We start from the raw sequence: 24313 nt of genomic DNA, 5'->3' as shown, positions 1-24313 counted from the left end.
ATTTGATTGGTTCTCAACGTGGCCATTTGGTTTATTGTGAAGCGCATAAACCAGTCAAATGGAAATTTTTCCGCTCGGTCTGGTTGAACGCAACTGACATTTAAATAGCTAATAATAATAATAATAATTTTTACCTGAAATAATGAAAACGTTTTGGCAATTTTTGTCCCTCTTCCTTCCGTTGTTTCTCGGATTCTTTTAGTCTTCTTTTTCTTGTAGGCATGGTTTAGCCTATTTTGAAAAAATTGCCCCGGGTTTCTTTTTTGGCTATTTACGTGTTTTTTTCTCGCAAATGTACAATGTTAAAACTTTCGGCAGTTTACGGTGGATTTTGTTCCCCGTAACGCTGTACGTTTCAACCATAATTTATCATTTATTACATTCGATATGTAATTATAATACATGACCAAGAAACTGTATACAAACACTACCGAGGAACATCGAATTCGTGCATGTTTAATGTTTTAAAATAAAAGTTAGGGTTATACAAGTTTAAAAAAAACAAACATACACAAAAGGGGCACCACGGCAGGTAATTAAAAGGGCACGGCAAAGGCACATGGCAGTACGGCAAATGCCGTGGAGCTGTCATGAATTTCGAAGCCTGGTTCTTTCATTTGGAAGGGGTAAAGTTAGTGGGGGGGATGTTTAACGACATCAAAGTTAGAGCATATTGATTTAATAATCGTCCCACCCTATACAATCGTAAATAAAATGTGTTGAGTGCATCGTTAAATAAAACATATCCTGTCCTTCCTTCCATCTGCTGTTGGATGTCTAACATTTGGTAATATTGACATATAATCTTAGAGAGGAATTGGGTGCATGTGCAGGGGGAGGGTATTGGAAGGTCAAAACCCTTACTTGCTCAAAACCCTTACTTGTTCAAGCTTAAAAGAAAATTGAAATGTATTTTCGGGGGGGGGGGGGGGGGGGGCCCCATATAAACTTCGCTCAACACAGTATAACCCCAACCCCGCTGAAATCCCTGCACACGCACCTTGGAAACTCACTACATTTTTTTTTTAGCAAGGGATTTTATATGTACCATCCCACAGACAGGATATCACATACCATGGTCTTTTATATACCCGCTGATGGGGATCGATCCTAGACTGACCATGCATTTCCAAAAACCACCTTTTTAGGTCTAAGTAATGAATAAAAATAACATATAGTCTTGAAAAATGTTACGTAAATCGAACACTATACCCTCTTCCTCTACCCCTAGAGCGTTACGTAATTAGTAACACCCCCTTACATGTAACGCGTATGCCAACAGCTGGCCACTGTAAAAATTTCAAGGCAAATCCCCCACCCACCGAACCCTGGAAAGGCGTTGTACCATAACTCTATGGATATAAATATGTTTTGGAGATATGAGACGACCCCTCAATCAAGACGGTTAAATTTGTTCAAAAATTACGAAATCTCACGTGATCTCATGTTGGGGAATTCCACACTTGTGATAAGCCAATGAAAACCGAGATCGGTAGGAGCCCGGCAACAATGTCCCACTTTCGAAATACTGGCTTTGTTTTTGACCTGGATAAGCCAGCGTAGTGAAACTAATGCAGAGTGCGGCGTCATATATGCACCAAATGTAATTGGATTTTCTGTTCTATATGCTTAAATAATAAAAATGTTCCTGATACTGCCGCTTTAATACCTAGCATTAACCAGTACCCTATAAATATTTCCACTATATTGTCATTAAAATAGTCCCAAATGTTTTTTCCAATGCCAAATAACGACCATTCACTTGTCTCAACTTGCTCAAGTGCCATCTATGTCCTAAACTGTGTACACCTAACGACAAAAACACAAATACAATATTTACGGAAATACTATTCTACATTTTTTAGATACAATACGTGAAACAAAATAGATTGCAATCAATTAACTACTTTAAAAAATCAATAATGTGGATGTAAAACAAATCCATTCTAGTAAACAAAAGTGAAGCACCCGCCAGTAAACAGGTAAGAGTGCAATGTTTCTAACTGCGTTCATTTGCCAAAAATATACCACGCATGTGCAATTCGTCTTTTTCTATTTTTAAGGCCACTACATGAAAAAATATGTTTGTTATTGTTAACAGTTATGCACAGTTGACGAACACTTTGTTTAATTTTGTTTTTTAAAGGAAAAATTCAGTTTGTCAAGTGTTCTGGTCCGGTTTGCATTTTACCAAAACCCATCGCTAACACTTGATGTCAATACTGATATAATTTTTTTAATGAATCGATTCTTAATTAGCACCGTTTATACACTCGATATTATTTACAATTGTTATGAATGGATTATGAATACTATTCGCTATAGTAGAGGCACAAACATGTAACATCGAATATAATAATTGAAAACAAATTCTAACAGGGGGGCTTAAAAATCATAAAAATGAAATGATTTGGCCTTATTGATCTGGCACGTGTGAGATGTGACACAAATGTTTATTCATCTTCCTCCATTTTAAGTCAATTTCTACGAGTCATGTGGACCCAATATCGGTAATTTTAAGAAAAAAACACAAAACGACTTGATAAAATTAATAGCTTTAGGGGTTTGTAAAATTTTATATTTACGTACTGAATTTTGGGACGTTGACGATACAATTTATTAAAAACAAATTAGTGGGTATGTAATATCTTTGTTGACTGGATGTTTTTGCAGCAGTTTATTATGTTAATTTTGACTTTGTTGGTTGCATCCACACTGGGTGAGACGTAGCCCAGTGGTAAAGCATTCGATTGATGCATGGTCGGTTTGGGATCGATTCCTGTCAGTGGGCCCATTTGGCTATTTCTTGCTCCAGCCAGTGCCCCACGACTGGTATATCAAAGGCCGTGGTATGTGCTATCCTGTCTTTGGGATGGTACATATAAAAGATCCCTTGCTGCTAATCGAAAAGAGTAGCCCATTAAGTGGCGAGAGCATGTTTCCTCTGTCAGTATCTGTGTGGTGCTTAACCATATGTCTGACGCCATATAACCATAAATAAAATGTGTGGAGTGCGTCATTAAATAAAATATTTCCTTCTGCATCCACACTATGAGTATTATAGCTTCCCTAAAAAAAAATCTGGATCCACCCTTGATAATATATATATTATATTATGCAGTCCTCTGACAATTGAAATCTGCGTGACCCATTTATCAGTTATGCAGAAATAAATCCATATAACCCATTTCCTTTTTGCGTAATTCGTTATATACATGTATGTAAATGGTGCTCTAAATTTTGAGCAAACAAAAAGTAGGTTATGCAAAATATATTTGTGCGAACAAAACAACCGTTGTTAAAATTTTCAGAGGCCTGTTATATAAATATATATAGTGTTCAGTCCAAGAATACAATGACTGATATTACCAACATTTTCATATTTGTACAATTGAAGTTAACTGTAGATCTTTAAACATCGAAGATAAAAATGTCTATTCAAAATAGCTCATATTGTAATAATATGTATACATGCTAACCCGACAGGTTTCATTAAAACAGGTCACTTTTGGATGGTTAACCTCATCAGATGGATAAGTTACCTTAAATTGAGTACTTAATTAAAACAAAAACAAATGTCCTCCATTATCCACAGAAAATGCACTAACAGAGTAATGGTTGGGGTCCCATCAAAGTTATCTAATAATTCGAAACATCTAAATTTTGTGTATTATTTTGTTATTTCCAAAACACTTTTACTTTTCTGTGGCAGTCTGCCTACAGGTGGTGCAGGAAGGATGAAATAGTAATTTTAAGGGAGGGTCAAGACTAGCGAAGTTTATGATATATATATATGTTACAGTTAATCTGTATAATCAGGTAATATGTATATTACCTGATATTTTCAGCTAATATGTATATTAGCTGAAAAAATCAGGTAATATACATATTACCTGAAATATACTTCACTAATTTATACAGATTACCTGAAACGTGCAGAATGGTATTGACAAGGTTGTTATTTGACTGAATGAATAACTATAAACAATAATATGCTGGCAATCTTTATTGGCTCAAAACACATACCATTTGCAACACACAACACACACACACTACTGCAGAACAAACAACAAGATCTTTTGATCAATGTAGTCCAAGTTCTCAGTTCAAAACAAGTCTATTGATCAATTTAGTCAAAGTTCTCATTTCAAAACAAGTCTATTGATCAATGTAGTCAAAGTTCTCATCAACAACAGTTTTTGTTTATGCATGGCAGGCTGGAATGGCAGCGGGAATTGCACACTAATCTGGCTTTGAAGCATTTACATCGATTTGTCTGACACCTCTTACTTCCAGCACAGTTACATCTTGTGAAACCTTGTCCACCGCATCTTGACGCAGGGAAATGTCCTTATCTGTACAGACATCATTGGGTGAATACAAGGTCATAGCACACACATCGAGTTGGTTTCTAGAGTACTTTCGATCCAATATTCCTCCTTTTACAGCAATTTATACAACTCGTCACTGCACCCTGTCACAACTCCGATGATGTTCCTAGGATCTGCACATCCTCTGTCAACTGAAGGAATGGGCACTGTCACATTGCTTCCGATTTGCACACTAGAAAACACAATGCGACTTCGTTTGACCATTCTCCCTGCCTGCTGGCCTAATTTCCTCCTGACATACAGAAATGGGTGAGACTGGTACAGGTTCTGCTTCCTCGCTGGACTGCTCGACTGGGTTTGGATGGGATACTGCAGACAGGAGGTCGTCTTCAGTTTGCAACCTTGCAATGACATCTTGGGGGAGGCTGGATGATGTCAATCCTACCTTCGCATCGGCACCAAACAGAGCAGCAAAGGGAGAACGCTTGATTCCAATGTGATGGCTTGAGTTCTTTTGAAATTGCACAAACTTGAGTCCAACAGTCCAGTCCCGTGTGTCATTGTCACTCATCCATTCAATCAACATGTCTTTTATGTCGCAGTTGGCTCTTTCCACTGAACCCTGACTCTGGGGGTGTCTCGGCTTTCCATGAACAATGACGAGCTCAGGCCACATCTGCTTCAACTCAGTGATAACTTGCACTGTGAATTCGGACCCGTTGTCACTTTGTAGTATTGAAGGGGCTCCCAGCAGAAGGTAAATGTCCAGCAACTGATAAGCTACTTCCGATGCACGCTTAGAAGTGAGAGGACGCAGGATGCAGAACTTGGTAAGATGGTCTTGGTACACCATGATCCATTTGTGTTGACCTTGGCACATAGACTGCATGTCGATGAGGTCAACTTGCACTCTGGAACTAAAGTCCATAAACAGGATTGGTTTGACGACAATTCCCTTGGTAGTTGTCCGTTTCCGTTTTATTGGCACTCGATGGACTTGAACAAGGTAATAGCATCCTGGGTGATGTTGGCGTACTTCTTGTTGATCTCCTTGATCATCTTGTCTTGTCCTCCATGACCAGTAGTGATGTGGGCGCGCTTGATGATGTCAAAGGTCTCCTCGATGGTAGCGAAGTACAGTGGATGTTACTGGTTTGGCTTCTTTCTGATGAGCTTTTGAACGTCCCCACACTGCAGTAGTTCATATTTCTTAAGCAAGTAAAACTGACGCCGTGATTTCTTGGGTGCCTGGGTGGCTTCCAACAACTCGCCAACAGTCTTAATGTATTCGTCCTTAGGTAGCAAGATACACTTATTCTCTCCATAGCTTGTGTACAGCGAACGCCTGAAAGTCTCCTCTAGATCCATTTTGCTAGTGAGATGTGATGGGAACTCTTATTTACGTACCCCTATCCACTAAGGTTCAGGCAAGCCCACCCCGGATTTAGCCTCTGACTTCGCCAGTGACCAATTCCGGGACAGGAGGGGGGAGGGGGGATTGAGTTTGAGATGGGCGGAATTTGGAAAAAAGCCATTTAGTGAAGTCCAGCGAAAGTGCAGACCAAAAAGTAGACACCAAGTGAGGCCAAGCTGTCATTGGCTGAAGTTCGATTCCTGTGTAAAACCTGTCAAAAACCTAAGTCTACCAAGAATAACTGCATCCAGCCATGTCTGGACTCTAAAATTAATTCCAAAAGTAGTTTTGACTGCTCGGTCTAAAGGGTTTTAAGGTGATTTGAGCAATTGAACAGGTGCCAAAATAAAGTGCGTTGGACTATTTATAAAAAAATAAACATAAACATTTTGAACCACGGCCGCAAATTTAAAGTCCAACTAAGCCCAAAAAGGAGGTTACCTGTCCTAGATAAGGTTGACTAAGGAGAGGAGAGAAACATCCTCGTGTCCAGATGGGGGGACTAGCTGATGTATGTCTGGCTTCGATAGCAGTCTGGTGAGTGCAGGATACTGATCGCCGAACACCTTCTTCATCAGGCGATGAATCGAAATGTTGTCCATTTCCTCGAACAGTAGAGCCTGGCTGTATCGGTTGTCCAGATGATGGGTTATACTAACAGCTGGTCGTCAGTCCTTGAACGTCACTGGATGCATCTCAAACTCTCCCCGTCCGTCTGGGATGTTCTCAAAGTTCCTGCATCTTGGTACCGCGAGTAGTCGTTTGATGTCTGGCACGTCTGAGACCACGCACTTGGAGAAGCGTCGAGACAGCTTCCCGTGCAGAGTCCAGGGCTCCATGGTGTCTCCGGACTCTGCACCTTCGGGTGGTGACTGCGGTTGTTTAGGCAGTGTCCTGGTGGTAGTGGCCGCTGTCAATGCTTCTGCCTTCCGCTTTCCATCGGCGCCTTGACGGTCCTGTGTTCCAATTGGTGTCACCGGTAAAATTGGCGACACATCAATGGTCAGCAGAGTAGGCGCAGGAGAAGTGGGCCGTCGGGTCGGAGTTTTGCAAATTGTAGACTCCTGGACTTGGGCTGCCTTTGAAGTAGAAGCTGGAATGGTCGGGACTACTGTCTCTTCCTTCCTCTTCTCTGGTGAAACCGCCGCGGGCGCTGACGCGGAAGGAGCCACTGCTGGTAGTTTAGCCACCGGGTTTGGCCCCCCCTGAACCGCTCCTGGCCGGTTTATCCTCTTCCTCCATCTTGTCCTCTTCTGTGGTACTGGGTCGCCGTACACCAAAGTCGCGGTTGCCCGTGACCCGGTGTACGCAACGCGGTACTCCAACAGCACTCCGTACTTGCAATGAGTCCCCCCAGGTGGGTGGGGGGGGGGGTTAACTCAAGAGAGCATAAACTGACGTCTTGCTTCATCGCTTACAAGAATCGAATGATTTTGCTAGTGACAGAGAACACCATTCACCAGAATATTTATACCTACCAATCAAATGAAGCCAGTCAAAGGAAATCAGCAGCCTAAATCAAGCATTGTTTTTCCAACTAATCCCATCTGCATCCTAGCAGGCTGGCACAACTTTATTGTGCTCTACAGACAGGATTAATTAAAACAGCAGTGGTGGATTATACAGATTAACTGTAACATTGTCTTTGAAATGATTTGACAATGAACACTCTCCCGCCCCGGAGTCGGTCACTGGCGAAGTCAGAGGCTGAATCCGGGGCGGGCGTGCCTGAACCCTTGTGGATAGGGGCACGTTAATAGAGTTTCCCAGTTCCCCAGACGATGAACATGTACATCAAAGGTATTGTGACCAATCAAGGAAAACTTGGACTACATTGATCAAAGACTTGTTTTGAACTGAGAACTTGGTCTACATTGATCTAAAGACTTGTCAATACCATTCTGCACGTTTCAGGTAATCTGTATAAATTAGTGAAGTATATTTCAGGTAATAATGTATATAGTGAAACAGGTAATATACATATTAGCTGAAAAAATCAGGTAATATACATATTACCTGATTATACAGATTAACTGTATCAGAGTTTGACAAATCCGCTAGCCTGACACCTGGGGCTTGTGCTTTTTAACAAAGGGCTAGTGTCAAAATCAAAACCAGTAGCCCGATGGGCTAGTGGCTTTAAAAAAACCCACACAGCTAGCTCATGATGTTTTCTTTCCACTGACGTATGTTTGATAAATGTTATTCTGTCATTGCCGTCATCACATAATGTCAAAAGCGAAAATTGGACAGTAGTTTAGGATCAAACATGACAAAATAGGGTATGTCGTGCAATTAAAAAAAAATCTAACATTAATTTATTTTTGAAACTTCATTCACCTCTACATGTCGAGATAAATTTTCATTAAATAATACTAATAATACTAAAAAAACCCAAAAAACTATAAAAACTGTTCACATAAAGAGTTTGATGAAAACTGGGCACCTTGACAAAGATGTCTAGAAAATTAAACTTGGCCTTAATAGTTAAAAATAACTCCAATATAAGACACATACGGTTTGGGTTTTTTTGTAACCTAAAAGCCAATAACGTTTGTTTTCTTTATTTGAAAATATAGATTTTTTTCTTTTTCTTTTCTTTCTGTCTGTTTAAATTCTCTTTTATTATATATTTATTCTGTCATTAATTTTGTGCTCCAAATGTTATTGTTTCTATTAACTAGAAATTCTGTTGAATGTACTTTATATTTATGTATCTATTGTAAGATAATGATTTCAGGGCCCCAACCCTGACATTATCAATATATAAATATCTGGGGCAATAAATATATATTTAAAAAAAAATAATAATAATAATAATAATACTAAACAAAAATTAAAATAGTTTTTTTTATTATATATATATATATATATATACTCATGTACATAAAAAAGGAGAAGAAACAAGTCAGCTGTTGCCATTTTCTTTTTGACCAACCGTTCAAAATTGCGCCAAATTTCCTCAATCAAAATTGCGCACCCTTTCTCTCTGGCATATTAACTGCTCCATTCAAAATTCCATAGCACCACCACCACACTCCTCCGCCTGTTACCTTAGTCGGACTGTAGGCGGTCCCTCCTCTCACCCCCCACCCCTTTCTTGTCATGGACGGAGGAGCTGGCCAAGGCCGGCTCTTGTGCCCACGACAGGCATGCGCTACAACAGCTTGTTCTGAATGTGCACGTAAAACCCTTTGACCTGACCTGACCTGACCAGGTCAGCCATTGTTTTAGGTACTATACCTTGAAACATTGTTTTTTAGCCAAATATAAAGTGTGTTGTAATTGATCAGAAATTTGGGCTAGTGCTTTATTTTGGTGGGCTAGTGGAATTTACACACCCACTAGCCCTGTGACAAGTGACTTTTTAACAAATTTGTCATCCCCTGCATAATTTTAGAGGAAATACGGTATATCACAAAAGTAGACAGTTGTCACAATGACAACACCACTATTTTTCAATAACTAATGGCAGTTTCCTTAATGTTTTACTTTGCCACAGAATAAAATAAAAATGAATTCTGTGTTTTGTATGTACACAGGTATTTTAATGTATTTTGTTTCATGTAAATGTTGTAATTATCGCCAATGAACATGTGGTTTTCAACCAAAAAAACATTGCGTTGCAATGGACTGGTGGCAGTGTGTGGCACTACCAGTCTTCCTGTGCGGTCTCTATTTAAATAACAATTTGGATGCTTGCAACCCCATTCAATTTGTTTTCTAGAGCACGGTTCGTGCAAACGACATCCGATGTGTTGTTGTCTTCTTCTTGTTCATTTGTGGGGCATTCCATGATAATTTATTTGTGACAGACATGAGATTTTGACACCATAAAGGCTCATTCCATTTTACGTGTGTTACACTTCACTCACTTTGGGTGAAAATGTGTGTAAATTAGAAATTTATGAAAGGGCTCCTTTTATAACCTACTGATTGGTAATAATCCTACTTTAGTACTTTCACAAAATAAAACAAGGAACATTGACTAAATTTCAAAGATATTTGTAATGACTTAGATTTGATTGTGTTATTTGTATTACATTCACATGACAGACATTTTTCTATCAGATTTGAAAGTTGCCAAAGTTCTGTGAGTTTACAAATGATAATAAAATGTTGTATGTTGCTTTTTTATCACGATTAACTAGATTACGAAAATATGCAGTAGTTGGAAACATTTGATGCATTAAGTATACATTACCAAATACAGCCGAAATCTTGAGGTAGGTGCACTTTGCCAATTTACCAGAGATATCTGCGCTTGTTTTATTTTTTTAAATGAAACCGAAAACTCTAATTAGCAAGTGTAACTCCTATTTTTGATTACAAGTAGATGGACAAAATGAACGGTTACGAATAAGCCCAGATAAGGGCATATCTTGATGAGAAAGAGACATTAAATCGGCAAGAAGTGTTGACACCATTACAAACTCCTTGAGCTGACTTTGTGAAAATGTCGCACCTACATATACATGTATGTTTTCATTCTTTGTTTACAATTACTGTATAGAAATGATCATAAACCATGATGTTTTATTTCTTTAATTTTTTATAAAACTTTTATTGGCTTAAACTAAATCTAGACTATTATTAATTTACATTAAAAAAACAAACAAACTAAACTATTTTTATTTGCTAGAAATACTTGAGCTTGAACTAAAAGGGTGGGTAAATAAAAATTACTCGTTGCAACTGTTCGTTGTTCGACATTAGTGACCGAGCTTATCACTGTATTTACTTAATATTTTAGGCGTATTGGGCGAAGATTTCGACAAGACACCACACCACACCTGTCTAATCCACCTGCTTCTGGTCATGTGTAAACTGATGGACGGTGAGAAGTACGACACTAGATACGGCGATGAATATGGCCCCACAGTGTTAGAGCAAGTGGCCTCTTCATTCAGCTGTCTCATCGGTCACAGAATGATACTCGACTGTGAAAACATTGTCTGCAAGTCAAATGAATACAAAACACTTATTATGAAACAGGTATGATAATTTAATCGCGTTTTCTAGCTTTACGTCAAGCAGCTGGCAGTACACTACTGAATAGTAGACTGGCCACTTGGACATGCAAATAGCGCTTATTGACACAGTAAGGCGGATCAACTGAAAAAAACTGGTTGAAAACATGTTTGGTTCTAAAAATCGAAATGGGAAAAAATATTTCGCAAATGTTTTTGCCAAACCGAAAATTCTTTAGCAAATTTTAATTTTAATTTTGTAATTGGCGACTTTGGCGAAAGACAACGCGAGCCCTGTATGAGTATGCATGAGATCAGAATGCATATGAACGCAAAAAAGTATACACATGTATCTTTTGTCCTGGCTTCTTTTTTCCTGGCCCCCCCCCCCCCCCCCCCCCCCCCCCAAAAAGTGTGTATGTACACGGTTTGCACACATCCTGGAAAGTACTTAAATTTTATTTTCATCCTGTAAAGTGCTTAAAAGTCCTGGAAAAATTAATTAACCTCCTGGAAAGTCTTGAATTTAAAAAAAAAAAAATTCATTTAATAATAATTATTTGTAAAATATATTTATAAATATTTGTGTTTGATGTCTGGTTTCAAACTCTATTTTTCATGCATCAGTATTTATAAGAGATCAACTGCCATTGGTCAGTTGTTAAAATATATACACAGTGAGATGGCGTGGACACAAATGAACACAACTTGTGATTGGTTGAAAGAATTATGTAGCTGTCAACAATCTTGTTTCTGACGTTTGTGAGTTCGAAACTACTGTCAAAGATAAATAATTCAGTAGACAGCTGTAACCAGCACCTTCCAACAGGTTTATTGCCATTTTGCTTGTTTATGGAATTCATACTCTTCAACAGAGGTGGAAACCTAAATATGTGACTTAATTAATCTGACGTCTTGTTGAGTATGTTATACCTTAGTACGTGTCATGACGTTGTTAGATTACGTCATATCGATCCACCCCTCTTGAAGAGTATAATAGTATTCCATAACAAGCAGAATGGCAAAAGGCAGAAAACTGCATATATTTTGCCCTATGCGATCTCAGCAAAGTTGGTATGGGTAACATCGTTACAGTCTGTTATGTGGAATCTTGTGTCACTGATATTTTTTTCACGATTTGTGTGGACAAAATTTGGGTGAAATCTAACGGTAATTAAAGGTAGGAGAGTAATTTATCGTAGTTGTTAACAATTTGGTTCAGACTTTAGTTAACATCACACATATTTTTCTTCTTCAGCATTATTGTGGTGACCAGTACTTGAATTCAATCTAATTAAAATTAGCTCCACTGGTTAATTACTATTACCTGTGGATCTTAACAGCACCCAGTTGGAGCTCGTGTCCAGTTGACCTTTCATTCGACCAATCAAAACCTTACTTGTAAAATCATGCCAGTGATTTGAAAAGAATTTGAAAACATTCGGGATTATGCCGAGGGTATACGAAATGATTTGGGTCAATTGCAAAGTATGCCAGAAACTTAATTTCAATATAAAATTTTATATAAAATTTGTTTCAAGACGAAAAAACAAACAAAACGTGATGGTATAACCATAAAATCTGTTTATACTAGTATACAATCCAGAGTTTATTACTGCACTTTTCCCCCTGTTTTTTAAATGTTGAAATAGACCAACAAGTTCGCCTATTGCATAAATAGTCTAGCCCGATATATTTAGACTTTGTATGCTCCTGAATAACGCTATAAAAAGCAAGGTGTAATTGGTAGATATTTAAATTGTTATTTATAGATGAAATGTCACCTGGACATGGGAGTCCACGCAATGCTGTTAGATCTACTGGTAGACCAGTAGAGCTAATTTTAATAGATTATACTTGAATTACACATGACATTAAAAAAAATGACTAACGGTATTGATCAGCTGGTAGGAACACGATTTAGCTCAGTCGGTTGAGTGCTTACGTCGCAGGATCGAACCACCTCGGTAGATACATTCAGCTGATTATTTTTTTTCTCGTTCCAACCATTGCACCACAATGGGACAAAGGCTGTAGTATGTGCTTTCCTGTCTGTGGGAAAGTGCATATAAAAGATCCCATGCTGCATTAGAAAAAATGTAGCATGTTTCCTCTGATGACTACGAGTTATACATATCAGAATTACTAAATGTTTGACATCCAATACTAATAGCCGATGATTAATTAATCAGTGTGATCCAGTGGTGTCGTTAAACAAAACAAACCTTATCATCTGGTTTTTTTTTTTTTTTTTTAATCATCATGACGTATGCCAGCTATGTATTCAAGAAACATCCTACATGTATGTACTTGTAAGGTTTGTCTGTGTTGCAACTAAAGCAAGCCCATTCTCACACTGAAGTTCAATCAAAAGACGAAAATCGGTAGTAAAAGGTTGCTCATAGAAAGCTAAATAAAATGCTGTTGTTAAATTACTTTCCCATTTTTTCCCACAGTGCTCTTTTTATCTGTAGCCTGCAAACCCTTAAAGCCAATAAAGGATCTAGCTGGTTTCGTTATTTTCAGCAGGATCAAAAGCTACATAAAATGCTATTTGAACTGTCACATTTTTTCCACAGTCCCCTTTTCCATAACCTTCAATACCTTCAAGATCTCGCTGGTTTCTTTATTTTGGGCATACTTTTTTTTTAACAAATACTAATAACTTCTGCCCAACCGAACTCTGTACAACTGAATATTTAAACATTTTAACTACCATTAAAATGAATGTTTAAAATCAAAGAAGTAACAGATCTTGCTGAACTATGGTATGGAGATTGTTGAGAATGGTAGCTAGTAAACACCATCCAACAGAGATGAAATCACTGAATTGTAAACCCTAAATTAATGCAATTTTGTAACATCATAATCTCATAAAATTAGAGCGTGGATTGTTATGTACCATGCTGGATAGTGAATGAAATCTGTTGGATGGGGTGCTAGATGTAGCACAGTAGTAAACCACTCGCTTAGTCCATGGTCAGTATACGATTACGCCCCATCGGTGGGCCCATTGGGCTATTTCTCGTCCCAGCCAGTACACCACAACCGGTATACTAAATGCTGTGGTGTATGCTATCCTATGTGGATATGTTTTATATATAAAAGATTTCTTGCTGCTTATGGAAACAAGGTAGCAGGTTTCCTCTCTTAACACTATATATCAAAATTACCAAGGTTTGACATCCAGTAGCTGATGATTAATAAATCAATGTGCTCTAATGGTGTCGTTAAAAACAAAACAAACATTTACTGTTGGACGATTTTAGTAGAGCCATCAAGAATTGGTGATTTCAAATACATAAAACATGTATACAATGTACAATAAATATATTGTACAGGAATGTATGAATGGGTGCAGTTTTTTCCAAAAGACTGAATAAGTGAAAAATGTTTCCAGTTAAAATTAACTGTATTCAGTATTTTATATTGTAGCAGGTTTCCTCTTGTAAGACTATATGTCAGAATTACCAAATGTCTGACATCCAAAAGGCTATAAATCAATGTGCTCTAGAGGTGTCGTTAAACAAAACATTCTTTAACGTTGCTAATTTGTCATATTCATGTTTGTTTTTTAAGGCTGTGTTTGTGTGCTGCAGGGATGGAAATTTTGAAATGGCAAAAGAAGTATTCACAAGGCAGTGGAATGATGTCGACGAGTCTGCATTGGTACATTTTACTGTATATGTAAATTGCATGTTTTAGTAAGACAATTTATTACACCCCAGTGGAAGAGATACCCATGTGATATTATAAGACTCCATCATATGTGGTCAAGGGGGGTACAAAGAAAGTGGAAATTTCGACCTGGGATGAGGCTTGCCAAGTTCCATGGTCGGAATTTTAACCACCGAGGGTGTAGTTTTTCTATCCCACATGACCGCATGTGATGGAGTCTCTTTTTTTTATTCAGTCGGTAAATAAACCATTATTTTACATGAACGCACAAGATGGCTGAATTTCGAGTTGGCGAGTTTCCTTTCTATGATTGTGTCAAAATGACCATATATTTGACATCCAATAGCCGATGATTAATAAATCAATGTGCTCTAGTGGTGTTGTTAAACAAAACAAACTTTTTAAGTATCATATTTGCCATGTTTATTTCATGTTTTAAATAAAATTTAACATAAAAAATTATCAAGATAGCTTTTATTATGAAGGTTTTAATAACAAAAATTTATTAATTAAAAACTGTTTAATGACCTCACATCACCATCTCACATTAATATGACATCATATATTACCAACAATGTCATGTTAAACTCGAGTGCGTGATATCATGGGATAGCTCTGTCCTATATACCGGAGGATGAGAGTATTATTGTCTCTTCACACTGGAATATGCCCTTTTAGAGGTCGTGACCTCTGATCAGGTGATCAACTTTGTCACAGACTTTGCTTTTTAAGGTGTGATCACGCTTGTACGGTGCACGTAATTTCAATCTGATGAGTGTGAAAAACAGCGCACGTTACACTCAACAAACGGCACACATAAAATAGATGGGTATATTTATTTCCACCGTTTACAAAAATCAAGTTTTCATAGCTCATTTAGCTGATAGGAAGGTCCTTTTATTAAAACAATAAAAATTAAAAACATGTCAGTGGCTTCCATGCAGTCATTAAACTGGTATTTCTCTTTGTTGAACAAATCGAGAAATACTGGTTTAATAGACAGTTTTGTAGACGTACCAGTCAAAATGCAATCGGAGTTACACTGCCTATTTTATTTATTTTGGAGAGTGATTTTTTCACTCGCCTTAGCATATTGAGGTGTGCGATTTTCCACTCGCCTATAATTTTAAAAAACCAAGGACTGGTGTCATACGGTACATCTGCATATCTTCCATGCAAAAAGTGTGCACATGGTTCTTTCGATTAATATTCTTAAATCTAAAAAATACTTGCTGTCAATTCTTATGATTAATGTTAGCAGCAGAATTCAACTTAATATATATTTTAATAATTTTGTTTAGCCTTGAATATGTTTACAATATTGTTAGTATAAACTTAATTGATACAGTAGATGTGTGGTGTAGGAATGCAAAGTTTCATTGATAAATAGCTAAATGAAGTGACAACAACATGATGTCATTTTGCTGAATAACTTCATTTGGTAAGCAATGTAATTTTTCTGGTCTTTAATCTGTGTATTTTCATGTCATTTAATTATTTTGAAAGTCATTTTGTGCAATTTTTGTTCATTGATGTGCAGTGTAATAAATAAAATAAATAAACTACTATACTCATTCCCTTGAGAGACCATTTATATTACAACCTGTGTGTTTTTAATCTTACATCACTTGCTTTTGCTCATGATGAACTATTGAAAAGACACTCATTGTAATATAAACAGTCTCACATGGGAACTCGTTTAGTGTTCTATATGTTATTGTTTTTAGCCAATGCTTTAAAAAGAAAATCATTAAGTGTTACATGTAGTTGTAATCAACTACCATATTAATTATTACTTTGTTGGTAGCAAACGTTCTTCTTTTTTATTTTATAGTTTATCTTAATTAAAAAAACAAAATTCTTTAAAAGAATAATTGCTATTACAGTATTGTCTTAACCTTCAGACTACTGAATTAATTTTTGACAACAAGCATGTTGACTGGGTACAAGTTTATAACTTTTACTCACATATAGTCACTTAATTTTTTATAATTTATACATAATTAAATTTCTTCATTACAATGTAACGTCATCCCATTGGTCCAGATGTAGCAACGGGAGTTTCAATTAACGTAAAAATTACATCATCAGGGAATGTCATATCTTATGACGTTATTTTATATATGGGCAAGTTGTCTTATTGAGTGTTATTGTTTATGGATAAAACATAATTCAAAATAAAGTATGACATTTTAGTGTTATTATTAGTCTGTACGATTCAAATTTAATTATAAGTATTGTCTGTTATTTCTTTTACGTTCATCTGGGCATGAACAAAACAAATCATCTGCAAACTTATCAGCGGATGATTTTTTTTGTTCATACCCCAAAATAACAGACAATCCTTAAAGGCATATTGACACAGACCACTGACCTATTTAATGGTCTTAACAAATAATTAACTGAACAAAAATAATTTGATTTATCTCTAAATGTACTTTATTCAACCATCTTCATAACCACCATACTCCATTTATTAATGACATTTTGTAAAAATAATTGAATTATGGCAATGGTCCATTAAATTCAAAAACTAAAATTGCCGAGAGGGATAACATGGATTTCACTCCATCATGGTTCAGTTAAGGTATTGCGATGGCTAGATTTGGTTTCCAGCAATTAATGTAATTTTTATTTATTATCCATTTTTAGATAAATAAGCTCCTTAAATCTGTGAAAGTATGCCTTTAAATAAATAAAGTTCATATTTGAATCAGTAAGTTTTATTTTCATGGGTTTTTCAAATTTTTATGACATTTTAGATCAGTTAATGTTGATTAAAATTATGCAAAAAATCTAAAAAGTCCTGTTTATTTACAGGCATTTGTGGCCAGATGTCCAGTATTTATGTCCATTATTCCCAATTACTGTTTTTCTGACCAGAATTTTGTTTTTAAACTAACTATGATTAATATCCCAATATTTGTGATTTTCGTTGTTGGTAAAAAAAAACAATCAAATTTATTATGAAATTACTTGCCATAATCGGCTATTGATTCCTCAAAATGATTGCTACAATTCACTAAATTGTTATCTAGCGAAAATACTTGACAGAAAACACTTTATGAACTGAAAATGTCCAGGTATTTTCCATTGAAAAACGAAACACAAAAGCTGCCATACTCTCAGTTAATCTATATTTGGCTAATAAAATATTCCTTAAATTAACCATATTTTAATGATTTTCAAGGAAATACTCTTACATTTTAAAAAATTGGCTAAACCAAAATCTATTCCAATGTAAGCCCAGTTGATCTTTGATGAAAAGCTCACAATAACTCTCTGCTTTTCACGTTTTGTCTATTTCTTTTGTCTAGGATTATTTTCACATCTCACTTCAGTTTATAAAAGTTTAAAAACATAAATACCTCTGGGTGAGTAGAAAAGTATCAAAATATCAATCATATATTAAATTGTTCCGCCAAATTAAACACAAATTAGCCAACTGTTAAACAGTTTGTTGGCATATTTGGCTAGTAGTAGAATTAGATACATTTATTGTGTATTTTTAGAACTAGCTCTGACACTTGCTAAGTTCGCCAGTTGCGAATTTAAAAAACAATTGGTGAATTTTATTTTAATTTGGCGAAATAATTTAATGAAATCATTGATATTTTGTTACAAAATAACTGGGTGTTTCTGCAATTTTCGAAGTTTAATAGATAATTTGGCGAAATAATTTAATGAAATAATTGATATTTTGTTATAAATAACTGGGTGTTTCTGCAATTTTTGAAGTTTAATAGATAATTTAGTGAAATTTTCTGCTGACCTAGAGTTAGCCCTGAAAGATTTTCGTCTGTTCTGCTGTAAGGATCCACATTAGTACAGTTTGTTTTCAGTCTTTGCCAGGATAGGCGAGTGATCACTCCTGCTCCCCTCCACACGTGTGTGAAAAGGTTTAGGAGAGCTGTAAATTGATGACCTTGCAAAGCATTTATTTGAAAATATATTTTTATTAAAACTTCGTGTGGTTGCCCACCTGGCATCATTTAAGGAGAATGATCTTTTGCTCACCTTGATTTTGCTCATTGTGAATACCGGTTTTTTCTTTGTAATTTTTCACAGGAGGCAAAGAAAGAAGTGCTTGAAGTGCTCATGTCTGAAGACGCCCAGCATGAAACTCTGATGTCCGACAGCTATGAAACATTTCTTGATGAAATGATAACATTTCTTGATGAAATATTTCGCAGATTACCTGAGCCATTTCTCTTTAAGGTTTGTCTACTATTAATGCAGGTATTTGAGGTCTTATTTATACATAATCCATCAGAACACTATAGTATTTGACATTTGTATGAATGTCAATTCTCGGTAGGTTTAGCAGATTTCCTCCTTTTTTGGTGGTCATTTGAAATTTGTCATTGTCCAGTTTATATCAAGCATATTAGGGGATTTAATCCATTTTGGGATAACTATGTGTAGCTTATCAAAGAAGCAGTTTAGTTGCTTACCTCTATTTTTCCAATTTTGTAAAAGCATTTGTCACAACCCTTGTAATTGCTTACAGCAATGGAGTTTTTAATTCTCCATGTTGGGTTTTTTTGTCACGGCATTTTTTTTTTTTTGCCATAGACATTTTTCTAATTGCAGGGGTCGGTCATATATATATTTGAGATTTATTTTTCAGTTGGCCAGGAGTTATGACCCAGTCGTAATGGGCACTGGCGATGTTTCATATTCTGTGGAGAGCTCGTATTTTAAAGTGGCAAACAAACAGGGTCATAAGAGTCCGACGTCGTTGAGTCCCCAGGCAGCAGCCAGTCTGTCTGAAAAACTCCACCGCTGTAGAATGCAGGTATTTCACACCATAATATATGTCACCTCTCCTATACTGTCTGACAAACTCTACTGCTGTAGAATGCAGGTATTTCACACCATAATGTCTCTCCTCTCCTATACTGTCTGGCAAACTCTAACACTGTAGAACACTGGTATTTCACACTATATGTCTCACCCCCACCCCTAGACTGTCTGATACACTCCACCGCTGTAGAATGCAGGTATTTCACATCATATATATCACCTTTCCTATACTGTCTCTCAAACTCCACTGCTGTAGAATGCAGGTATTTCACATCATATATATCACCTTTCCTATACTGTCTTTCAAACTCCACTGCTGTAGAATGCAGGTATTTCACATCATATATATCACCTTTCCTATACTGTCTCTCAAACTCCACTGCTGTAGAACACTGGTATGTCTCACTCCCACCCCTATACTGTCTGATACACTCCACCGCTGTAGAATGCAGGTATTTCACACCATAATATGTCTCACCTCTCCTATACTGTCTTGACAAACTCCACTGCTTTAGAACATGTATTTCACACCATGTGTCTTACCCATACCCCTATATACTATCTGTCAAACTCCACTGCTGTACAATGCAGGTATTTCACACCATGTGTCTCACCCCCATCCCTATACTGTCTGACAAATCCACCACTCTAGAACAGTGGTATTTCACACTATATGTCTCACCCCCACTCCTATATACTGTCTGTCAAACTCCACTGCTGTAGAACGCAGGTATTTCACACCATGTGTCTCACCCATACCCCCATACTGTCTGACAAACTCCACTGCTATAGAGCACAGGTATTTCACACCATATGTCTCACCCCCACCCCTATATTGTCTGTCAAACTCCACTGCTGTAGAACACAGGTATTTCACACCATATGTCTCGCCCCACTCGTATACTGTCTGACAAACTACCGCTGTAGAATGCAGGTATTTCACACCATGTCACACCCCTCCCATACTGTCTGACAAACTCCAACACTGTAGAAAGCATGTATTTCACTACGCACCGTCTCACCCCTATCTCTATACTGTCTGACAAACTCCAACACTGAAAAGCATGTATTTTACTACATATATGTCACCCCACCCCTATAATGTCTGTCAAACACTACTGCTGTAGAATACTGGTATTTCACACCATATGTCTCACCCCCATCCCTATACTGTGTGACAAACTCCAACATTGTAGAACACATATTTCACTACATTTGTCTTACAAAATCCATGTATTTCCTTTGTGCACTCTGACTAAATTCACCACTGTAGGACACAGGTATTTAACTACACCTGTCTCATCTCCCCCCCCCCCCCCCCCCCTTCCCCGTCTCCTATGTATTCTGGTAGACAAACACCACCACTGTAGAACAGAAGTACTTACTGTCTAATCTCCATAACTGCAGGACATAGGTATGTAACTACACCTGTGCCCCCCACCCCCAGCTCCTTTATGCAGTCTGACAGACAGGTTCTACCACTGTAGAACATGGATATTTAGCTATATCCGTCTCCCCCCACCCACCCTACATCCATCCATTTCTTGAAATTGCAAGATATACTCTAGATTGCCAGGGTACAATATTTGACACAAACCTTCATTCTGTTTGTGTGATGGTTAATTAATGCGAACTGCTAATCAGTTACGTGGTGAACCGTTACATTCTAAAATTAAAAGTCACAAACTTCAGGATCATCATAATTTTATCAGTTATGCAAGTATAATTTGTGTTACCAAACGATCAGTCACGTAGTTGAATATTAGGTGAACCAAGTTCTGGTTATCTAATGTTTTGAAATATTGTCCTCTGTATATCGGCTATAAGATCTAAACTCTTTGTTTTCAGACTATGCAAGAGCTGGCAGGCTTTGAAAAAGACTCACCTGGGAAAAAATCTCAAAGCAATTCAAAAAGAAGAAACTCCAGCCAAGATGGTGAGTTTATTTCATAAAATTCTCAGGCTTTTGAAAGTTAATTGCTTTTACACTAGTACACTATTCATCTTTTGCTAAAAATATATACCAAACATTTGTCATGAGAAACGATGGGCACACTTCTTAAATTTGTGCAACAGGTGACAAATGAAACTATTCAGTTCGGATGTCCCATACATCACCATGGGTTGGCATGACCTCCGTTCGATACCTGTATGTCATTCATCAAACGCAATCAAATTTGTTTTGTTTAATGACACCACTAGAGCACATTGATTAATTAATTGTCGGCTATTGGATGCAGGCCTCCCAGACCTATATTTCCTATATGTTTTATAGGATCCTATAAAACTCCTATATTGAGATTCATTTCCTATATTTCCTATATTTGACTCAATTGCTTTGCCAAAATGCTGATGAATAAAATATGTTACTGAGTTATATTCGCAGTGAAAGGCACCCAGCCTGTCAGAAATTCAGAAGATGCTTTGAATGTGGGAGATCTGTATCAAGTGCCAATCAAGATCCTGCTCACCTGATGAGGTGAGGAGGATGTATTACTGATACAAGATGCACCAACTTTCAAAGTATCATGGATATCGGCAATGGACTGCTGGCAAGCCTTGGTATATATTTGTTGAGGTAGTAGATGGTATCTTGTGTACATACGCAAGGTAAGAACATGTAAATGTCTTTAGAAATCCATGTAAAATGCCTATAATCATGATAATCGGTCCACATTTTCCTATAAAACTTCTATATTTGACCTCAAAATTCCTATAAAACTCCTATATTTTGATATGCAAATTCCTGTATTTCCTATATTTTAATAAGTACAAGTGGCTGGGAGGCCTGGGATGTCAAACATTTGGTAATTCTGACTCGTAGTCATGAGAGGAATCCCGCAACATTTTTCATATAAAGCAGCAAGGGATCTTTTATATGCACTTTACCATAGACAGGAACGGACATACCACGGCCTTTGACAATGGCGTAACCACTATACCCCCGAGGCAAATAACAGTCAAGTGATGAATTGTTGTTGATTTTATAGTACATAATTAATCAAGAGCTAATGGCCAGAACTGGTTGTGTACACTTGTTACGAAAAAGAGTAGGCCACTAGTTAAATATTTCAGGTTTTTTAATGTATACTCTACAAAAGGGCCAGTAGATATTTTCAGTAAAAAAAATAATTAATATGATAAAAAAACAAAAAACAGCCTCTTCTTTGTAAGGGCACCGGCCTCGGTGGCGTCGTGGTAGGCCATTGGTCTACAGGCTGGTAGGTACTGGGTTCGGATCCTAGTCGAGGCATGGGATTTTTAATCCAGATACCGACTTCAAACCCTGAGTGAGTGCTCCGCAAGGCTCAATGGGTAGGTGTAAACCACTTGCACTGACCAGTGATCCATAACTGGTTCAACAAAGGCCATGGTTTGTGCTATCCTGCCTGTGGGAAGCGCAAATAAAAGATCCCTTGCTGCTAATTGGAAGAGTAGCCCATATAGTGGCAACAGCGGGTTTACTCTCAAAATCTGTGTGGTCCTTAACCATGTCTGATGCCATATAACCATAAATAAAATGTGTTGAGTGCGTTGTTAAATAAAACATTTCTTTCTTTCTTTCTTCTTTGTAAGGTGTTGACATTGTGGAATGTTCTTATATCTTAAAGTTAATAATTTAAGCAATTTACAGTGAACATTTCAAAAAATAAAGCATCAATTTACTAACAAATAAGTGTGTAACGAATTATGTCATGCAAATGAAAACACCCACCATGTGCAAGATTGTCAGTGTTTCCCCTAGGGGCCAGAAGGACCCCGCACCGACCCCGTGATTTTCTTTACTGAGACCGTAAAAATTGTAACCATTAAAAAAAAGGGACGAGTTCACTTCTATGATTAATTCGCTGATATTATTAAAAAAAAAAAATGCAAATGCTAGTTGTCATAAATATACTAGTATTCCACAAATATGTACATTGTTAGAGCCCGGTGGCCAGTGAGGGGAAAACAAATAAACCATCATGATGATGATCGAATGAATTTTTTTTTCTTTTTAATCGACAAACATCTATCATATGTAAAAAGGAAAACGGATCTACAAGTCAATACTTTCGATTTTCTTTCACATGCAACAGTTCACTAATGAATATATGATCACCAGTAATCTATGCCCCATCCCTGAAATGAATATACTTACAGGACTAACCAAATAACTTCCAGCTGGGTCAAAGTTCGAGATGCACCCAACTTTTGATAGAGAAGTGAACACCACAAGTCCTGTGATTGGTTATAAATGTGAGTGTGTTGGTTGTAAAAAATAATAGTTTCATCTGGGTAAAACAAATATGCAATTTTAATTCATCTAGTACCAATGTGTCAAGTAGCCTTGTATGGGGTACCTGTAAAAAAAAGTACTCTAATTTTGTGCAGAACTAGGGTAGTCATAAAGGCTACCCGTTATCTCAGAAACAAGCAGCTTGACCCCCAATTTTTTCTGATTCACTATAAGTGTGAGGGGTGGTAGTATTTATATCCGTGGCGTTTATGTTGATTGATACGCTGCAGGTAGGAGTTTTAGCCACATATGTTACTATTGTCGTCTATGGGATTTGATTTGGTAGTATATACACCCTACAGATGTAATTTTATTAAAGTCCAAGTTAACAAAATGTTGCAGTCATTAACTACTATTAAGTGACTGGTTGTTACTCTAACACAGTGCAGGCGTAACAAAATAAACGGTGACCAGTCTCGTCAGATCAGGGGTTTTTTTTTAAAGGTTGCACATAACCATATTGTTTTACAAACTTCCAAATGTTTTCTTTTGTTTGGTCTGTTTTTGTTTTTGTGTTGTTGTTGTTTTTTAAATTATATTTAAACATTACATAATTAAATTTTCAAGACTTGAAAGAAATTATTTTTAAGTGCATTATATGATGAATTAACACAAATTTAAAAATGTACCTACATATATATCAAAAAAATATTTACTTTCTTTTTTTTGTTTTATCAGACACTGAGTGATTACAATTTAGCAGGTGAATTTTTTATCATGACCAGTAAATGTTTTATCCATTGGTCAGTATGGGAAGTAATTTTTTTTTTTAATTCGAGAAGTAGAATCCCTAATATACATACAGAAGTAGGGCTAATGAATATTCAATCATGGA

The 24313-nt window shown here is 36.8% G+C and overlaps 1 protein-coding gene across 1 annotated transcript in view; it reads left to right on the top strand.

Moving 5' to 3' along the window:
• The window catches only part of LOC121383334 (telomeric repeat-binding factor 1-like), a 39696-nt gene that overhangs the window by 3078 nt on the left and 12305 nt on the right, over window positions 1-24313 (top strand). The window contains exons 2-6 of the mRNA XM_041513297.1: window positions 10499-10740; window positions 14295-14384; window positions 18462-18611; window positions 19024-19191; window positions 21048-21135. Coding sequence (XP_041369231.1) covers window positions 10499-10740; window positions 14295-14384; window positions 18462-18611; window positions 19024-19191; window positions 21048-21135 — 738 coding nt within the window. The remainder of the gene's footprint in view (window positions 1-10498; window positions 10741-14294; window positions 14385-18461; window positions 18612-19023; window positions 19192-21047; window positions 21136-24313) is intronic.

Source organism: Gigantopelta aegis, chromosome 10, assembly GCF_016097555.1.
Source record: "Gigantopelta aegis isolate Gae_Host chromosome 10, Gae_host_genome, whole genome shotgun sequence".
Taxonomy (NCBI): domain Eukaryota; kingdom Metazoa; phylum Mollusca; class Gastropoda; order Neomphalida; family Peltospiridae; genus Gigantopelta; species Gigantopelta aegis.
This window is presented reverse-complemented; position numbering and strand designations above follow the sequence as displayed.